The sequence below is a fragment of the Neovison vison genome, chromosome 10 (assembly GCF_020171115.1).
Source record: "Neovison vison isolate M4711 chromosome 10, ASM_NN_V1, whole genome shotgun sequence".
NCBI classification, from domain to species: domain Eukaryota; kingdom Metazoa; phylum Chordata; class Mammalia; order Carnivora; family Mustelidae; genus Neogale; species Neogale vison.
The window spans coordinates 67,637,651-67,655,981 of NC_058100.1; the positions used below are offsets into that span (position 1 = coordinate 67,637,651).

An 18,331-nucleotide genomic window follows, 5' to 3' on the forward strand; every position below is an offset into this window, starting at 1 on the left:
GCCAAGAGACTTTTACTGTCTCATTGTTCTGTGGTGTTTCCCTTGTCCATTAAGAATATTGAAATATCTTTCCAAGCATCTTACTGATGTCTGGTAAAACAGAACCAGAAAGAATGTATTAGAGAGGCAAATGTTTCTGTTTATCTTTGTGACCTTGTGTCTTCCTGAAGATTAACTTTCTGCTTTTGTGCTCACTCTTTCTGTCTCTAGTCCTCTCGTGCAGCAGAGAAAATCTCTGAGATTTCCAAGTGTCTTCTCTATTAGTTTTAGTAACATAGAAGCTTCTCTTAAAAATTAACCACATGGCAGCAGTTCGGGGATTAATTCTTGTAATAATTCTGATGCATTCATCTATTCTTACTGATTTTTTAATGTCCTAAGTTTCCTCAGTATGAATGTGCTAATGTTCCGAAGGCAACTTCTTTGGAGGAAAAACATTATAGGAGCTTATTTTTCTTTTTTGCTTAATAACTTAAGGGTTTTTTTCCCCCCAACACTTAATTGCTCAGAGAAAAATCTTTACCCTTCCTACCCTAAGATGAAACATATTTCAGCTTCCTTAATTACCCACATAATTTTGATATGGGAGAATGAATAGATTATATTGGTATTCTATTAAATTATAATCTAAAAACAGCTGTCTACTCTTAGTGGGTTTTCTGACGTTACGTGAAAGGAAAAAAGACAAGTGGAGCTTGCATGGGAAATATCAAAGTAATAAACTCAGATGCCAATGGTAAGTATTTTCAGTGGTCTCATGGCTGCCAGTCCTATTCCACTTCACACCTTCTAGAGCTACTGCACGTTGCTGAATTTTATTCAAGAGTGCCAAGAGTGAAAATAGTCATATGCTGCAAATTAGTATTACAAACCAAAATTCTAATTGAGACATAACTATTTTACACATTTATATAATTCTCAAAATTGTGTATAGCAAGTATTGTGTGATTTAGTCTGTTCAGACCTCCTTAGACCCTTCAGAAGAAAAATGTTTTTACAGAAAGATTAATACGTAATACGAATCACACTTAGAACCATCAGTTACGCTTTCAGAAGCATTCTATACTTTCCATCACCCCGTCTCTGTGCGTTGAATTTCTTTGAAACAACCATTGCAAAATGTAGTCTTATGAAAATGCATTATAATTACAGAGATGTGTTTGTCTGGGAACATAACATCCCTTCTGATGGTAAATGTTTGACCTATTGCAAGTTTCTCTAACTACCTGTCATCTCATGTGAAGATCCTTTATAGTATTAACTGGACCTATGGGGATCTCGGAGGTATTACTATTATTATTATTTGCTTTGTTTTTATTAACTGGAGATTTAAGGGATAGGACATAGCATTATTTTTATATGTGAAAATGTGCCAAGCAGGCATTTCTTTATGTAAGTTTTATTTGTCCCTGAGACTGTAGAACCATAGATTCTATTTTAGAGACATTGGGGACCTTATAGCTCATCTCTAAACTCTGTTCAATATAGGGAGGAAATGGAGGCCTACCAAGGTTAAGTTAAGTGGCGTGCTCAGGGTAACACAACCAGTTATGTCAAGGCTGATAACCAGGTCTTTATAAAAGATGACAATAATAGATATATTAGTAGCACATTAAATATCTGATGACATTCCTAAGCAGGAAGTATGTCCTTATATTAACATGAATTATTTACTTCCTCTTGTTAGTTACTTGGAAGAGATAGGCTTGGGGCTTGTAATTCTAGTTTTCTTATTACCTCATAATTTCTCATTATTTAATTATCTTTTTCCTGATCTTCTGCAGGAATGCCTTGTGTACCCGGGATCCCACTTGCTTTTTGTTTTTGTTTTAACTACAGCAGTACATTTCTAAAAGATTCCATGTATATTATTCTGGGACCAGATACACAGTTGTGGGTCCTTCACTGTAAAATTGTTAAGAATTTCAGGATGGCAACAAGAGAGCATTAAACTAAATACAGTGCCCTGCATGACTACACAGATCGCTCATGAAGCCAGCCCTGGCTGTTCTAGATGTTTTGTCTGAAACTTTCTTCTTTAAAGAATAACATACCAAACTGTGGACTTAAATATTTTGATACACCATGGAGATTAATTTTTTTAATAAAACAGGAGTATAATTTTCTGCTTTTTCTCTGTGGATGAGTTTATTATAGGTAATATCATTGAAACTTTTCCCAAAATTTCTTGAAAGGAATGTTAGAATGGCAAAACTTAGAAATAAGTAATGTATACGTTCCATTTGGAGCGATGGTCTAGAGTGCAGAAATCAAGTCATCCAGTTCAGTCCAAAAAATGGTCCTTAAATATGCAATCATCCACTATATTACTGGATTTGGTGTTGGGTATTAATTTGGAGGAGGATGTTAGGTGATTTTTTTCTAAAGGTGTGACTATTTTCCAGCATCTTCAAATGGAAGCAGCTTGCCTTAGCATCCTCTTTTATATTAATAAATATGTATATACATTGCTAAAGTGGCAATATGAATATATTTTACCAGGTGTGCTGAATTTCACCTAAGAGAAGGCTGGTAATCTTTTCACACATAAGTGAGAATATAATATATTGTGATTTTTTTATATTTACATTGACTAGCTTTTTGATACGTCTGTTTCTTGAATTTGAATAATGTTCAGTGTTTACTTGAATGATGTTAATGGAGATAGTAAATAGGTTTATAAAGTAAACAATATTTAAAGCTTTGCATAGTGAAAAGACTACCCTGTTTTTTAAAAAAGACTAAATAAAAGTTAATTCCAAGTGATAAGGTATACCTGAGTGCCAATTTCTGCCTCTTTGTAAATTTTCAGATACTTTATTTTCAGATTAAAAAAACTTGAAGTTCAGTTTCATAATGTAAATATAGTAAAGTGCCATATTGGACAATCTTCCTTTTCACATAAATGCTTATTGATACGAACCTTTAAAAAATTTGGCTATGTTATTTCTTGCTTTATTAAAAACTTACCACATGACAAATACGTGTGCATTTGTAATTTCTGTTTCTTGGCATTAGATTTTTTTTTTCCTAATCTAGTGCTAAGTAGTTACATAGGGCTGTCTTAATTTTAGAAAAAAAAGTGGATTTTTGAACAGTAATGCTATTTGACTAAAGAATTAACAGATATGTCTATATTAGAATAAATTTCAAGAAAAGTTGTTTTTTTTTTTTTCATACTTTGGCATTGTGAAAGTTTCTACCCTGTAATGCTAATATAAATTTTACCAGTATAAAAAAAAAATCAAATTTTCATTGCCTTTTTTCCGGTCATCCTCTTTTTAAGAGATGGCCAACAGTGCCACCATCAGAACAGACAGGTTTTTCTCATAAGTATTGGTTTTATAAAACAAACAAAAAAACAAACCCCTGTACTTAAGAAGTGATGGGAAACTACATGTGGTGAAACAGATAAGACTTATTTGTGAGATACCAGTGACATAATGAAACTGCCTCTGTTTTCTTTTATGAGAAAATCAGGTTCGTAAAATTATTCTTCAGAAACCTGTTACTGATTTGGATACTTAGTTTTTGCCAGGTCATTCTGTCTAGGTAGCATTGTATTGATATCAATTTATTGTCTTCATCTTTAATTTGTTGTTCAAAGAGATAGTCTCAATGCATATAAAAACATGAAAATGGTCAGACCCTCTTGGTCTGGTCTGATAACATCTTCCCTAACGGTGCATTCTGAGGGCCATTTTTTTCATTCTGCTTTCTCCTATGTATATGATTTATTGTTTAAATAATGAGATGTTAAAAGTAATGTGCCAAATTCATTATGACTATGAGGATTTCAGAATCTGTATTAAAGCATAAAATTGTTCTTTCATGGTCTGAAGCTTACATGATGCATTATATTTATTTTTGAATGAAAAGAAACCTGGTCCCATCTTCCTGTTGACATCAAACAGTCTTCTGATATGCTAATCCAGCATCAGGGAGAGCACATAGACAGGCTTTATTTGGACTCATTCCAAATCTGAAAGAAAATTATGTGTATAGAACTGACTTTGCAGCATGGCCCTTTAGAATGAAGAGTGATGTTGACACAGTCTGCAATTAAAAATACTGAATATTGAAACATGCATGATATGGGAGGTTTTCAGCATTTTAGTAATACTCTGATTTGCTCTTTAATTACCTGGTCATCTAATTGTTACTTGTTTTTTCCTACTGATGTTAATAGCCCTTGAAATTACTAAATTCATTTCCATAGTTAACATTAATCTAAAGTTACTGGCTTTTCCTTGAAGATTTATCTTTTTGGTATATTGAGTACATATGAGACAGTAGATATAATCTTTTGCTAAGTATGAAGTAGGGATATCAACAGATTTCCCTATGTTCTTCTTTCAGCCTGCCCTCAACTGGTCATAGGGGTAAAAAATTGACAGAGGCTTTGCAATTACCCAAATTATAGTTTCTCCATTTTCAATAACAGATCAAATCAGTTGAACATCCAAAAACTTTTCCAGAAAAAATGCACTATAGTACGCACTTAAATGTTGATATCTGTTAATAACTATTTGTGTTTTTTAAAAGTTAAAATTATCAGAAGATGTCATAAAAACTTCCTTATATGTAGTATTTCATGTTGGTCATTTGTAAATATCGTTAAACAGGAAACCAGTTGCATTTTTGTGTTAGAAAAATAATTTTTATGTAATCTTTATGAATTTTAGGAAACTAAAAACTTTGTTCTTGAAGGAGATATATTCTTCTAACAAATGTAATATAGGAAAATGGGCATAAATATATACCTCTGGTTTTGTAGTTCTTTGGGTGATTGAGGGCCCACCCTTTCCCAGCTAGGTTGTTGGTGCTCAGCTTTTTGCCTGGACCTTCCTATAATGTTTTTCTTCTATGAAGTTTGGTTTCATCCATTCAAAGTACAGGTTTTGTGGTTTTTTTTGTTTGTTTGTTTTTAATTAATGTGCAGTAGAAATATTCATGAAAACTTTTTACATAAATCTGTTATTTAATTTTTAATAAATTAACTGATATTTCAAATCACCAAGGTGGTTCAATATTTAAAAGGAGTTCTATAGTGAAGCCTTCTGTCAGGAGAAGAATTGTCTTTTAATGAACATAATTACCTTCAGGTTTTCAGACTATTTTATTCTGTGTTTTCTTAAAATGAAATTTGACATCATCCTTTTAGAATAGGAAATTATTTTAATAGATGTTAATTTTTTGAAATCTTGGACATCACAAAGATGTAGCTTTATGTGGCCTATGCTAACTTCAGATATAATAGTAAGAAATTTAAGCTAATATGTCAGGTAAAAATTCTTGAAATCATCTCACTGTGGGAAATCATATGCTTTTTAGTTGGCAATAGATAGATAAAACTAAGTGTTTTTCTGACGTAAGGCATTTTGCATGTCAGAATGTAGTCTGAAGATATTTTAATTCCTAATAATTCTTATTTAAATTTTTTAAAAAGCATTTTAAGAAACAAAAGCGGCTAATTCCTGAAAGGACCGTTTGGAAATACTTTGTTCAACTCTGCAGTGCATTGGAACACATGCATTCCCGACGAGTCATGCATAGAGGTAGGATAAAAACCACAAATAATTTCTAAAGTTGTTTTAAGTGATGCAGGTTATTTGGCAATTTAAGAATAAATACCTTCCAGTCATGGCATAGTATCATGCTTTCTCAGTTAATTTATTTTCAAATTATCATTTACTAGGATGAAAAGCCTTTCAGTAGAGCCCTACTTGTTTTAAAGAAAAATGAGAATTAGTTACTGTTCTGCTTTGCCTCTTCTGAGCATCCTGCTAATAATGTTGGTAGCTTAAAAAAAAAAAGAAAAGGTGCAGGAGAGCAGTTGATTATGTGTAAGGAAGACTCAGTGGACAGTATCTATCAGGGCCACTTCATTTCTTAATTTTTAACATTAGCTCTTAATATATTCTTGATTGTCAATCAAGTAGTTGGGCAGAGCATGTAAAGGTGGCATCACTTAGGAACTGATCCTCTGATTTTGGGGTGTGAAAAATGTCAATACAGTTTATTTAAGCAATTATGATTTGTAAAGTCATCTAAATAAATAATTATGTTCATAATAGAGTTATGATTTTATATTTTATGTAAATGTATCAATAAATTAATGTTTAATAAGATATTTAATATTGATATAAAATGGGCATAAATTTATTTTGTGCTTTGCATTTCACAAAAGTTTCTTTGAAAATGAATTTTAAGTGAAGATTAGGAGCAATCTCTATCATGCTGCATTGATGATTATTTCTTTATCAGAGGACTAAGACCTCAGAAGTAATAAGGCTCTATCAAAATTACCCAGAATGAAGCAATTGGGTCAAAATTCAAACCGACTTTCTTTCATTTTTAAGATAGAGTTTAAATTCTGCCATGAAAAGTATTTTAATCCCTTGAAAATACCTAAGCTGACATCATCTTTCACCTGATTCCTTCATCTCTTCACAGATATAAAACCAGCTAATGTGTTCATTACAGCCACTGGAGTGGTAAAACTTGGAGATCTTGGGCTTGGTCGGTTTTTCAGCTCCAAAACCACAGCTGCACATTCTTTAGGTAAGAGACACAATATAATTTCATTCAGTTATCGTGTGTGTGCATGTGTGCTTGTGTGTGCATGTGTGTGGTGAAAAACAACATAAGGGATATACTAATTATATGCCAGCTCTTACAGTCTAAAGACAACTGTTTTTAAAATCATCAGATCCTGAGTAGATCCCTGTCATTCTCTGTTAAACAAAATGTGTCCATTTACATGACAGTTGGATACTTCTGTTAATTAGACCCCAGGTAGACATTTGGTAAAAAAAAAAAAAAATACTAATAAACAAACTTGGTTTCAACAGTTGCTGTGGAGCATTCCTTTCATTCTTCATTTAACAACATTGAGATCATACGGAGATATGATAATTAAACCATATCATGAAAGGGTACTTCACCTGACTATTTAAAAATAATGTAGTAAATTTGTAAATGTTTGTTTATTAAAATAACACATATCGATGTGATTACTACAGAGGGGAAAACCTTAAAGATGGTCTAAAACTAATGAGGAAAATAGTCTCCTAAGTTATATTGAAGATATCTGCAGTATATTCATTCTAAAACTAATAATATAGCAATATCCCTTATATCTAAAATAGAACAGAATATAGTAGCTGTTACATTATGTTAACGATGGGAAAAAGTTGTGCACTTCAGAAACAATAGAAATTACTAGGAAGAAATAATTTTTAAATCTAATAATCTAAAGAGAGAGACAGAGCTTCTCTTAAAACTCTTCATATCACATTTTGTTCTTGTAAATATAAAACTTAAATAAAATGGTAACAACCAGAATAAAATAAGAATTAAGATAAAAATAAGTTGACTTTAATTTAATGGTGCCCCATCTTTGGTATCATAATTTCACTGAAAACCATTAAATCTTTTTATAAAATTGTGTTTAAATGTGAAATAAAAAACTTCAAAATGGCCTGATGAGGAATAAGTGAATTACACTAGATAGTAGGGTAGTGAAATAAGCATCTAAAATGGTTGACTAGATTTTTTAAAGTTTTTCCTGCTTTGTTAGGAAGACTCTGTGTGGCCCTGAACCTGTCGTTTAATTTCTTTTATGTTTAGAACAGGATCTGGCACAGAAGTAGGCAACCAATCACTGCTGAATGACAAAATACTGGATCCTGAGTTAAAGAGTGATAGAAAGATAATACTTTACCCTTTTCACAGAGTTTTTATTTTGTCAAGTGTTCTAAGAAAATTAATTTTCAACTGATGTCGAGTAATACTGTCTTGTTCCCTTTCACTTTACATTTATTTTTAGAGAGCATTACAAATTTTTCTGGTTAAGAAGATTTGATAAGAAATGCATGCATTTTAGTGGCACTTTCACAAGTTTTATTTGGAAGTTACAACTCTTAACAATGCAAATATGAAGAAAACGTAGACTATTCCATGTCAGTGTCATTTCTCACAGTAAAAGTAACATGTTTTTCACTTAGTTACTCACCTGAATGTTTTAACAGAATTCTGTCACTTAGTTTACCTAGAAATTACACTTACAGACGTATGTACACACACACACAAACACACACGCTGCACACCTGCCTACCCGTGCTCAGGCGCACATGTGTATTTCTTAAATGCTGCTTTGCAGACTGTCACTGTGAGCACGCTGTCCCCTGACTCGAAGGCTCTGGGGAGTGAAACTAACAGCAGTTTTGGGCTTGCCGGCCCTTGCCTTGTACAAAAGTTCCAAACAGGGTTGATAAACGTGCATCTTCTCGTTTTGGTGATGTGTTAGTTCAAATTATGTGATATGGAGAGTAAATTCATTAAGAAATTCTATCATATCAGGGTTTATCTAAAGAACTTTACTTAGGGTCATATAGTTTTATGTAGCTATGTAAGTATGTATGTGTGTGCATGTGAAATAGACGGGGCCACCTGTAATGCAGCCAGTGAGGAAGAAGCAGCGAGACACTTTCTTTGATGAATGAATCGGTAGAAAAATAATTTCTTTCACAAGTACTTTTTCCCATATTATTTTGAGAAAAAAAATACTCTTAAAATCAGAAAATGTCTTTTGTTCCTGCTTGTCTTCTCTGCAAAGTATAGATTTTGATGGTCTGAAACTCAAGTTCAGTGAGCAGAGTGTAACATCCAGAATTAAAGATTGAATTCTGGCCTACCATGACTCTGTGGACCCAATAAAAAACCTATTTAGAAGGATCAGGAAAAATTGTCTGCTAACCAAGAATATGTATAAAATAACAAGGATATAAATCCTGACACAGACTTATGTTTGTTGACTTACTACATTACTTATATTTATTTATTGTTTTAAAAGATTTTGTATATTTATTTGATAGAGACACAGCAAGAGAGGGAACACGAGCAGGGGGAGTGCGAGAGTGAGAAGCAGGCTTCCTGTTGAGCAAAGAGCCTGGTGTGGGGCTCGATCCCATGACTCTGGGATCATGACCTGCACTGAGGGCAGATGCTTCACGACTGAGTTACCCAGGCACCTCAACTTATGTTATTTCTAAAAGAATTATTATCCTTATATATTATTATCATGAATTTTTATTTTTAAGAGCAAATCCTAACTTTACTTCTAAAGAGTTGATTATGAAAAGCAGTTGAAATTGTGGCATCTAAGTGAATTTATTTTGCTTATAGAAAATATGATAGAATTATATATTTTATTCTGTGTTGATTTGTTTTCTGATTTTACTAGGGTAATATCCGTAGGGCATGATTTATCACTAGGGCAGGTCTAAATTTGAATGTAACTACAAATAAGTGAGATCTGTGTGTAGTTTATACTGTTTTTATATCAAATGAAGTTGATCTTGGAGCCCTATTTCATTTAACTTTGTAAAGGAGATGTTTTTAGGAATTTAATTTAAAAAACAAAAACTAATAGGATTTTAAAAACACCTTGCTACAGTTACACACTTACATTTTCTGTTTTCCAAAATATATATTACTATTCAGAAATGAAGTTAAAGGATGCTATTTTTTCTTACTTTGATTCATTAATAGGAACTCACACTTCCAACATTTCTTATTTTTTAACAATCTTTAAAAGATTGTCAAGCATTTGAATTTTTCAATTTTCTGTTCATTTTGTATCACTTATTTGTATTATTTCATTTTTTGATAACAAATGAACATGCAGTAGAATCTGTAGTTCTGTCACATTTTCTGTAGCAAATAAAGTTGTACGGATGGTCACATTTATAGTGTTTTCAGAACCATTTTTCTTAATTAAAAATATGTCAACAAGGAATAGGCTTAAAAATTACAAATATAAAATCTGATGTTGCTGGATGTTCAGACTATGTTCAAATCCTCAGAATAGAAAAAAAAAAAAAATTCTCAGAGGCCTTCACTTTCCTTCTACTTCCTCCCTGCTCCCAGCATATATGTTGAGTCACAGTCTCTGTTTTCTTTTCCCGCTTCCTTAATCCATAGTGACTTTATGTTTAAACTTGGAAAATGTTCTCCCTTGTTTCTACTATTTTAAGAAAGTCAACTATATACATTTCCAGCAGACTTAACCTTCCTAAAAGAGATTATCTGATTATATCACTTCCCCCCCAAATCCTTGATTGTTCCCTGTTGCCTAAAGGATGTCATACAGAGTCCTTAAGTAGTCGGGGTCCTCTAGAGTTTGATGTCCTCTGTAACTTTTCATTCTTGCCGTTGACTACACAGCCCTCCCTCCTTATGTGCCAGCCGTGTTTCTCCTCTTGCTTTGTTCCGAATGTGAGAAATAGCATGATGTTTTGGAGAGAATGGAGGACATGTCCCTTGTACTGTAGGACTTTGATCAAACCATTTATTAACTTTTCCCACTTCTCAGTTTCCAATTGATGAAAATAGAAATGTGGATAACTATTCTATGTTTTGCCCTAATCTCTAATAATACATGAACATAAAGGTGTTTTCGTTCACCATAATGTGCTGTTAAGTTGCTTGGGTGAATACGAAAGTGGTGAAGATATAGCAAAGGGATGAAGGGAAAAGGGAGAAGGAATTCATGTACTGTTTATTGTTCTTGTAAAGTACCTGAATTGAATCATTTAAAAGACAGTTTTAGTACCTTTCTTATGCATGTGCTGTTCTAGGGACCAGGAACAAGCCTAAACAAGACCAGTGATCTTCATAGATCTCAGTGTGGGGTGAGGGAATAGATAATTATCTGATGCTTTCATTTTTTTTATTTGTTAGCCATGTGACAGAGCGTGACTAGGAGGAGGCTTATGTTAGAAGAGACCTGGTCAGATAAGGTCTCCTGGAGGAGGTGACTTTGAACCAAGATCAGGATGCAGAAGAACCAACTACACATGACCTAGGGAACAGTGTGTCAGACTGACGGAAGAGCATTTTACACAAAGGGGCAGACGCAGGATAAGCTCTGTCAGTGGAAAGTTTGCTGGAGCAGCGTGAGGGAAGGGTTGTAGCCAGATGTGGGAAGAGCTCCCACATCTCATTCTAAGTACGGTGGCGAGCTTCTGCGAGACGGTAATTGGAGAGCGTGACATGCTGTGAAGACTGAAGCCATGAGCCTCTTTTGCCTTCTTGGGATAATTATGCCCACTATTGTCTGCTGTTTTCAGGTTCTTCTGTGTCCAGTGGTGGCCCTCCTTTGTCTCTGAGAGCCTCTCAGGATGTGCTACCCAAAACTGAACAGAGATACCACATGAACTCATTAGCTCATAGTATAGAAAGTTTGTTGCTGCCTATAATCTATGATTTAGATAGTAACTTTGTTTTTGTCCCCCTCCTCCTTTTGTTTTGTACATGAAGTTATGTTAAATCAGATCTTCATTTAGTGCTTTTGTACTGATTTGGACAGAGGGTGTTGCTAGGGAGACTAATAGTAGGATTATATATAGCCCTGTGAATCTTGCCTTTTTTTTTTTTTTTTTTTTTTTTTGTATTGTCAACCTTATAAATGTTACAGGTGTTAAAAAATCTGTTATATATATACCTGGCAATTCACAGACCTGTACCCCTGGGGATAAAAATATATGTTTATAAAAAATAAAAAAATTATTTTAAAAAATCTGTTCTATATATAGATATAGATACATATATCTATATCTATATAAAATTTAAATGAGGACACATCTGTCTCCCTTGACTCAAACTTCTTAACAGTCTAGGTAAGTGGCATTTAAGTTTCTTGACAATGACCCCAGCAACAATGTGATTGCACAGGAATGTAACCGTATATAATTGAAGCAAAAGGTTCCTGAGACAGTGCTTTACATTACAACTGAATTGTCTGTTCTGTTTTATTTTACTGAAAATAATGCTAGTTGCAACCCACTAAGTTGATTTTACAACTCATTAATTGATAATGGCCTGTAATTTGGAAAACACTGGTCTTTGTTTACAATTCATCCATCCATCCATCCATCCATCCATCCATCCTTCCTTCCTTCCTTTCTTTCTTTTTCTTTTTCTTTTTTTAAGATTTTATTTATTTTGAGAGAGAGAGAGAGAGAATGAGAGAGAGAGAGAGAGAGAGAGAGAGAGAATGAGCTGGGGAGGGGGAAGGCAGAGGGAGAGGAAGAAACAGATTCCCAACTGAACAGGGAGCCCTACACTGCTTGATTCCAGAATCTTGCGATCATGACCTAAGCCCATGGCAGATGCTTAACTGACTGAACCACCCAGGCCCCCCAAGTCATGCTGTTCCATTTACTTAAAGACAGATTCCCGCTTTCCACATACTTTTAGACATTCTCCTGACTTGCTGCTTGGTTATTAGGTCATTTGATCAATCAAATTAACCATTTACAGTATTCTCTTTGTTTCTGGGGGTGGGTAATAACATGCGTGGGGGCTCTGTACAATTTACAAATCATTCCATTCCCTAAGACCCTTACTGAGATGTGTGAACTATGGGTATGAATTATTCCCCTTCTAGTCACAAGAACTGAGGCACAGAGAGGTAAATAGCTAGAGGATAGTGAGTGGGTCTGTGGCTTCCTACGCAGGACTTACTCTCCCAACAAAACTGACTTTTTTTCACCGTATCAGTACCTTGTGGCATGTTCTCCTACTCTAGTAATGTTTTTTCATTTGTTGTTTTTATTTCCGTCTGCAGTTATCTTGTTCTGTCCTGTACATTGCCTAGGAACCCACATATGAGACCAGAGTTTACCCCCCTCTCCTGGACTTGACTGCTCTTAATGCTCCCAGATTCAGAAATAAACAGGAAATAGACCTCAGGGATATTGAGGTCTTTCTTCACAGCCATTCTGCCTACGGGCAACTTCGGCAAATATTTCTAAGTGGCTCTTCTAACCTGAAAAGTACAGTTAGACCAAAACCTGTGAAATAGGAACATGGTAATCAGGGTATATTTTTCTCAAGTCATGAAACACAGAATATACTTTTGTTATACTTTTTCCTTAACTTACTCTATAGTCTCTTTTCAGCAGATGTCTGACCCAGAGGCAGATTGCTAAGGGATCAAGTATCTTTACCTTTGGATATTTAAAAACACAGCAGAATACACGGAATAATTTTTATGTATTCCAAATATATGATTTTTAGTAAAATCATATCACACTACCCTTATTTCCTATAATAATGACCCAGAGGAATCCTCTTCTGCTATGAACTAGCAACAGCAGTAAGAACGAATATGTATATAGCATTGTGTAATTTACAAGCAGTTTTAAAGGACATTTTCTCCTTGTTCCTCAGTGTTCTCTAACTAGGTAGATTGGCTGTTACAAAGTAGGAAACTGAGATTCCCTAATACTGAACCTGACCTCTGCTCCTTTACCCTCCCTAGAATTCCTAATCCTTACCTTGTATAACTTTTCTTTTCTCATTAGGACTTCTTACCTCCAATATGCTATATAATTTATTTGTTATGCTTTATGCTTTTTTCTCTCTCCTCCAGCTAAAATTTAACCTTCATGAAGAAAGGGGTCTTTGTGTTTTTGGTTTCATGATGTGTTCTAAATACCTAGAAGAAGGCATTGCACATAATAGATAATGAGTATTGATTTAAATGATGAATGGGTGTAGAGACAGGCTACATATCAAAGGATGGATTTAACGGAGTCTATCAGTAAGTGTGGGTTAGATTATGCTCAGTAAGCAGAGGTCAGGTTCAGTATTAGAGGATCTCAGTTGCTTGGCACTAAAGCATATTCTGGCTGGTCACCCGAAGTCCATTGTGGGCCTAGGGTAGCTGCCCTCTCTCCATGTGGCGACCTGGCGTATCAACGTAAGTTTTTGCTATCTCATGAGGGTGGGAGAACATGGTCAATCACTTACTGCCTCTGAATTAAACCCGTTCTACTTCTTTATAACACAGATAATGCCCATTCATATTTTATTGTACAAAACAAGTCTCACGACCTTACCTGTCTCAAGGGAATTGGGGTAGTGTAATTTCCGTGTGTTAAGGAAGAGGAGAACCAGAGATAATAAATGTGAACATTGTCCATGGGCATGAGATGAAGCAGAAATTACCCGACTTATTTTTCTAATTGTTTGTTTTGTATTCTTTCCCTAATTGTTCATTTTTGTGATACATTTGTTGCTGTTGCACCTAAAGCATAATTAACACTCTCAGAGGGAATGTGTGCTAGTGGTGAATATGCAGAAGTAGCCATAGAGAGCCTTAGGGAATTTTCATTATTCTAAAAGGAATTTCTGAGCAGAGATTATTATTAGAGTTGGGATTAGGATTATTTTTGCTTCAGAGAAATTATTTTTCAAATCAGAATAATTCATGAGACTGTTGATCCCTCATGACTTTTCTCTTGATCGGTAAAGCTGTAGTTAATCCCTGCTGGATGTATTTATGCTAGGGACCTTATTTTGGTCAATTTAAAAAATTTGTAGTAAAAACTACTACTTACCAAGCTTCAAATACCAGCTATGGAGTAAGTGCCATGTAGCACATGAACTGTTTTCTGTGTCGATCTCTTATTCAACATTAAGGTAGTTGTGATTACCTGGATTAGTGTCGTATCAATTAATGAACAGGCCAGAGTTCATTTAAACTACAAAAGACCATAATTTATTCTTTTAGTCTTCCTATGGTAAAGAAGACTTCTCTTACTACCACGCCCCCCCCCCCCCCGCCTCCTCTAAAAAACTCCCCAAAGCATAATTCATCCCATCCCAAAATAATCCAGTGAGCTTGTAGGGGTCAAACATTTTTCAAACCATATATGCTTCTCTTTTTAGCCCCCTATTGCCTAGTGTAGTTCTTGGTACATAATTGGTTCTCAGCTCATTGAATTGAATGTTCCTCTCTCCCATGCAATGCATTAATCATTAGCACATTTCTTTTTGTTTTCAATTATTGTCCTAATAAATTACCATAAATTTAGTGGCTTAAACCCTTTTTCACATCTCTACAACCAGCAGTGGCAGGTAAAATTCCTCTCACACTTTGGATCCCTCCTGCCCCTTCCCTTACATCTCTCACTGATAATCTAGGATAATCTATTGTAAAGTCCATAATCTTACATCTGTAAAGTCATTTTTTTAGAAGACTTTTATTTATTTACTTGACAGAGAGAGCACAAGTAGGCAGAGAGGCAGGCAGAGAGAGAGGGGAAGCAGGCTCCCTGCTGAGCAGAAAGCCCAATGTGGGGCTCGATCCCAGGACCCTGAGATCATGACCTTAGCCCAAGGCAGAGGCTTTAACCCACTGAGCCACCCAGGTGCTCATGTAAAGTCATTTTTGCCAGGTAACATGGCTTATACAGTATGACACTAGAGGGCAGAGATTATGGGGGCCAGAATTCTGCTTACCACACTGTTTTAGTAGACATTATGGAGAATTTGTTTGTATCTTCCTTTAATGACTTGATAAGGTGAAGTTGTTTAAAAGTTGGAGGTTTAATGAAAGTTTGCATTAAACTAAGCACTTTCTTTTTTGGGCAGATATTTTGACATTAAAATTTCACATTTTTATTATAAAGCTTTATAGGTGTTTTTTTTTTTTTAAAGATTTTATTTATTTGACAGAGAGAAATCACAAGTAGGCAGAGAGGCAGGCAGAGAGAGAGGGAGGGAAGCAGGCTCCCTGCTGAGCAGAGAGCCCGATGCGGGACTCGATCCCAGGACTCTGAGATCATGACCTGAGCCGAAGGCAGCGGCTTAACCCACTGAGCCACCCAGGCGCCCGGCTTTATAGGTGTTTTATTGCATTGTGATGTACATTTTCTTTTTAGGGGAGAATATACCATACTTGGCATAATATAAATTTTGCAGACAAGTTCTCTCTTATTGTTAGTTTATTGCACTTTTTTGTTTTCTTTTGTTTTGTGTGTATGTGTGTGTGTGTTTAACAAAAGTTTATTTAATTCTCAAGGGACTTTCTTTCCTCAGTTCCAGTTCTGCTTCTTGAATGGCTTACTCCCTCATGGATTAGAATATAGGCGGAGATAAAAAGTAATTTTAATAATATTAATTAGGAAAGCTAATCTGCTACAAAATCTCAACACATTATGTACTCCAAATGTGTATGTAAGTAATTGGGGGTAGTTAGCTGCTATTTAAGCAAATCTGTTTGCACCAGAGTTGCATTTATTATACACAATGAAGTGTTTCCTATCTGGTTTCTGGAAAGAAGAAAAACAAATGAGAATAGTTAGATTAATAATGTTTCAATATCCATTTTACTTACTTTCAATATCCGCCCTCCCCTGAAGAGGAAAGATGGAAAATTTTCTTTTTGCATATACATGTGTGACTTTAGCTATTATGTGTGTTTGTTGTACATCCTGAAAATGTAGATTAAAAAAAAACAAAAAACAAAAACCAAAGTAGGACTCTCTGATACTGATCCTTGTGCTAGAAAATATTTGAAACCCCTTGGGGGGAAATTGTTGTTTTTGTTGTTGTTAGAAGATTGTTTGAACTTCTCTTTACCTTCTGCAGTGAGACAAATGGTTCTCAGATTTTGTGATATTACCAGAAGAGTAAATGCATGACCATCACTCAAACCAGATACCAGCATTTTCACACTGGAGTCTCTTGAGTGTACAAATCATGTTCCCCACACTATTTCCAAGTGTGATATAGCTTCTGATTTCAACTTGGGAAATTAGTGTTCTTGAACCAGGCATTAAAACAGTTTCATTTTTGGTGCCAAGTGCCACCTGTGGTCACATACTGGTTTTTCCCACACCTTTCCCTAGCACCTCTCTGCGGAGTTTTCTTTGGCTTATTCCCCGTCAAAGTCCAAGGCGACTTGGGGCCGTAAAGGCAACATATGTTCAGTCAGTGCTATCGGCTACTTTCGCTGATTTATTTTTAACTTTCAGCCCTTTTTAGACTTCAATAATGGCTCCAGGAAGAAGCTATGATCTAATTTTAAACTGTGCACATTTAACCTCTCCGTCACTATAACGAGCACGTGTGTAAAACAGAGTAGCTACAAAGTAGTATAATTACCACGTGTAACCCATTGAACCCAGACCCTTATTCCTGGCTTTTTGTATGTACATCCTAACTTGTAGAAGGTTTCACTGTGTCTTAATGTGGAAGGAGAAGGATACAGGGTTTCGTTATTGTTGTTATCATTTAGTTATATTTCACAGTGGTCAGTTTTAATGGAATAACCGTCTGTTTAAATGCATGGGATAGAAACTACGTGGTTTGAATTCCAGGTCCACAACTTACCCATTTTGTGATCTTTTACAAATGAGCTGATCTCCCAAAGCCTCTTCTCTAAAACGAGGTAACAGTAGTAACATCTTCTGAAGCTACTTCATAATAGTCCTCTTCTCACTAGCGCATGAGCCCCATAAGGTCAGGACTTAATCCGTTCACTTCTGTCTCCCCAGCGCCTAGAACAGCGTGTGCCCTGTAGTAGGGACCTGCTAAACATTTATTCAAAGTTCAGCCAAATAATACGTGGAATGCATTTAACCCAGTGCCCAGAGCAGAGTAACAGTAACAATACAGTTTCCTGGGTTTTTCCTCCCTCTGCATTATTAAAGCTCTTCATGTCATCAGGGGCACTTAAAAGATGACAAATTTTATTTTAGATTTGTCTTGTGCAGAAAAAATACTACTTTACTGCCCAGCCATTCTGTATTAACCTTAGATGATACTCTTTACAATTAAATACACTGGGCTTCCCTCCTTCAAGTCTGCCAACATGACTTCTGGGCTGACTTAAGAGTATGAAGGAGAGAATGGAAATTAATTCTTATTCCCTGAAGTTATGTGTATCTATTTTTTAAAATCAAACCAAGGTATAAGATATCTCTTGTCCTTTTAATGTTCCCAACAAGACAGGTAGTTTCCTTTCTGTAGTTTGCTTTAATTCTAAGAGAAAAAAGCAACATTTCTAAACTGCATTTGCTTATTTGTACTGTCTGATTTAAAACACTTTGCACAGCTCTCCTTTTTAATAGTTAAAAAAAAGAGTATATTGCTTTTTTCCATTTCATTTTCCATATGGATTTTTTGTAGGGTTTTTGTGAGTCCTGCAGAATTTAGAGCAAAATTGTTTCAGAAACCATCTCCTCTTTCTCATCCCTGCATCTTAGAGGTGAAGAAAGTGAACAAAAAGAGAAGTTAAGTGGCCCTAGCTAGTTAGTGAGGTACGATGTGAAATGGAGTTCCTGACCTTTCGCTGGTTTTGCCCTGCCTTCCTTGTTTAAAACAAACAAAACAAAACAAAACAAAATAGCAGCCAACTCTAACCATATAAGCAGATGCCTCCGTAGTGCTATTGTTTTTCTCAATTCAAGTCTTTGCAGAAATTGTGCTACTAAATGTTGAAAAAATTCTGCATATGACTTGTTTTGATAAA

The 18,331-nt window shown here is 35.1% G+C and overlaps 1 protein-coding gene across 1 annotated transcript in view; it reads left to right on the forward strand.

Annotated features, from left to right (window-relative positions):
• The window catches only part of NEK7 (NIMA related kinase 7), a 153,422-nt gene that overhangs the window by 106,317 nt on the left and 28,774 nt on the right, over positions 1-18,331 (forward strand). Inside the window, exons 6-7 of the mRNA XM_044267546.1 lie at positions 5,450-5,558; positions 6,457-6,564. Of these exons, the coding sequence (XP_044123481.1) occupies positions 5,450-5,558; positions 6,457-6,564 (217 nt within the window). The remainder of the gene's footprint in view (positions 1-5,449; positions 5,559-6,456; positions 6,565-18,331) is intronic.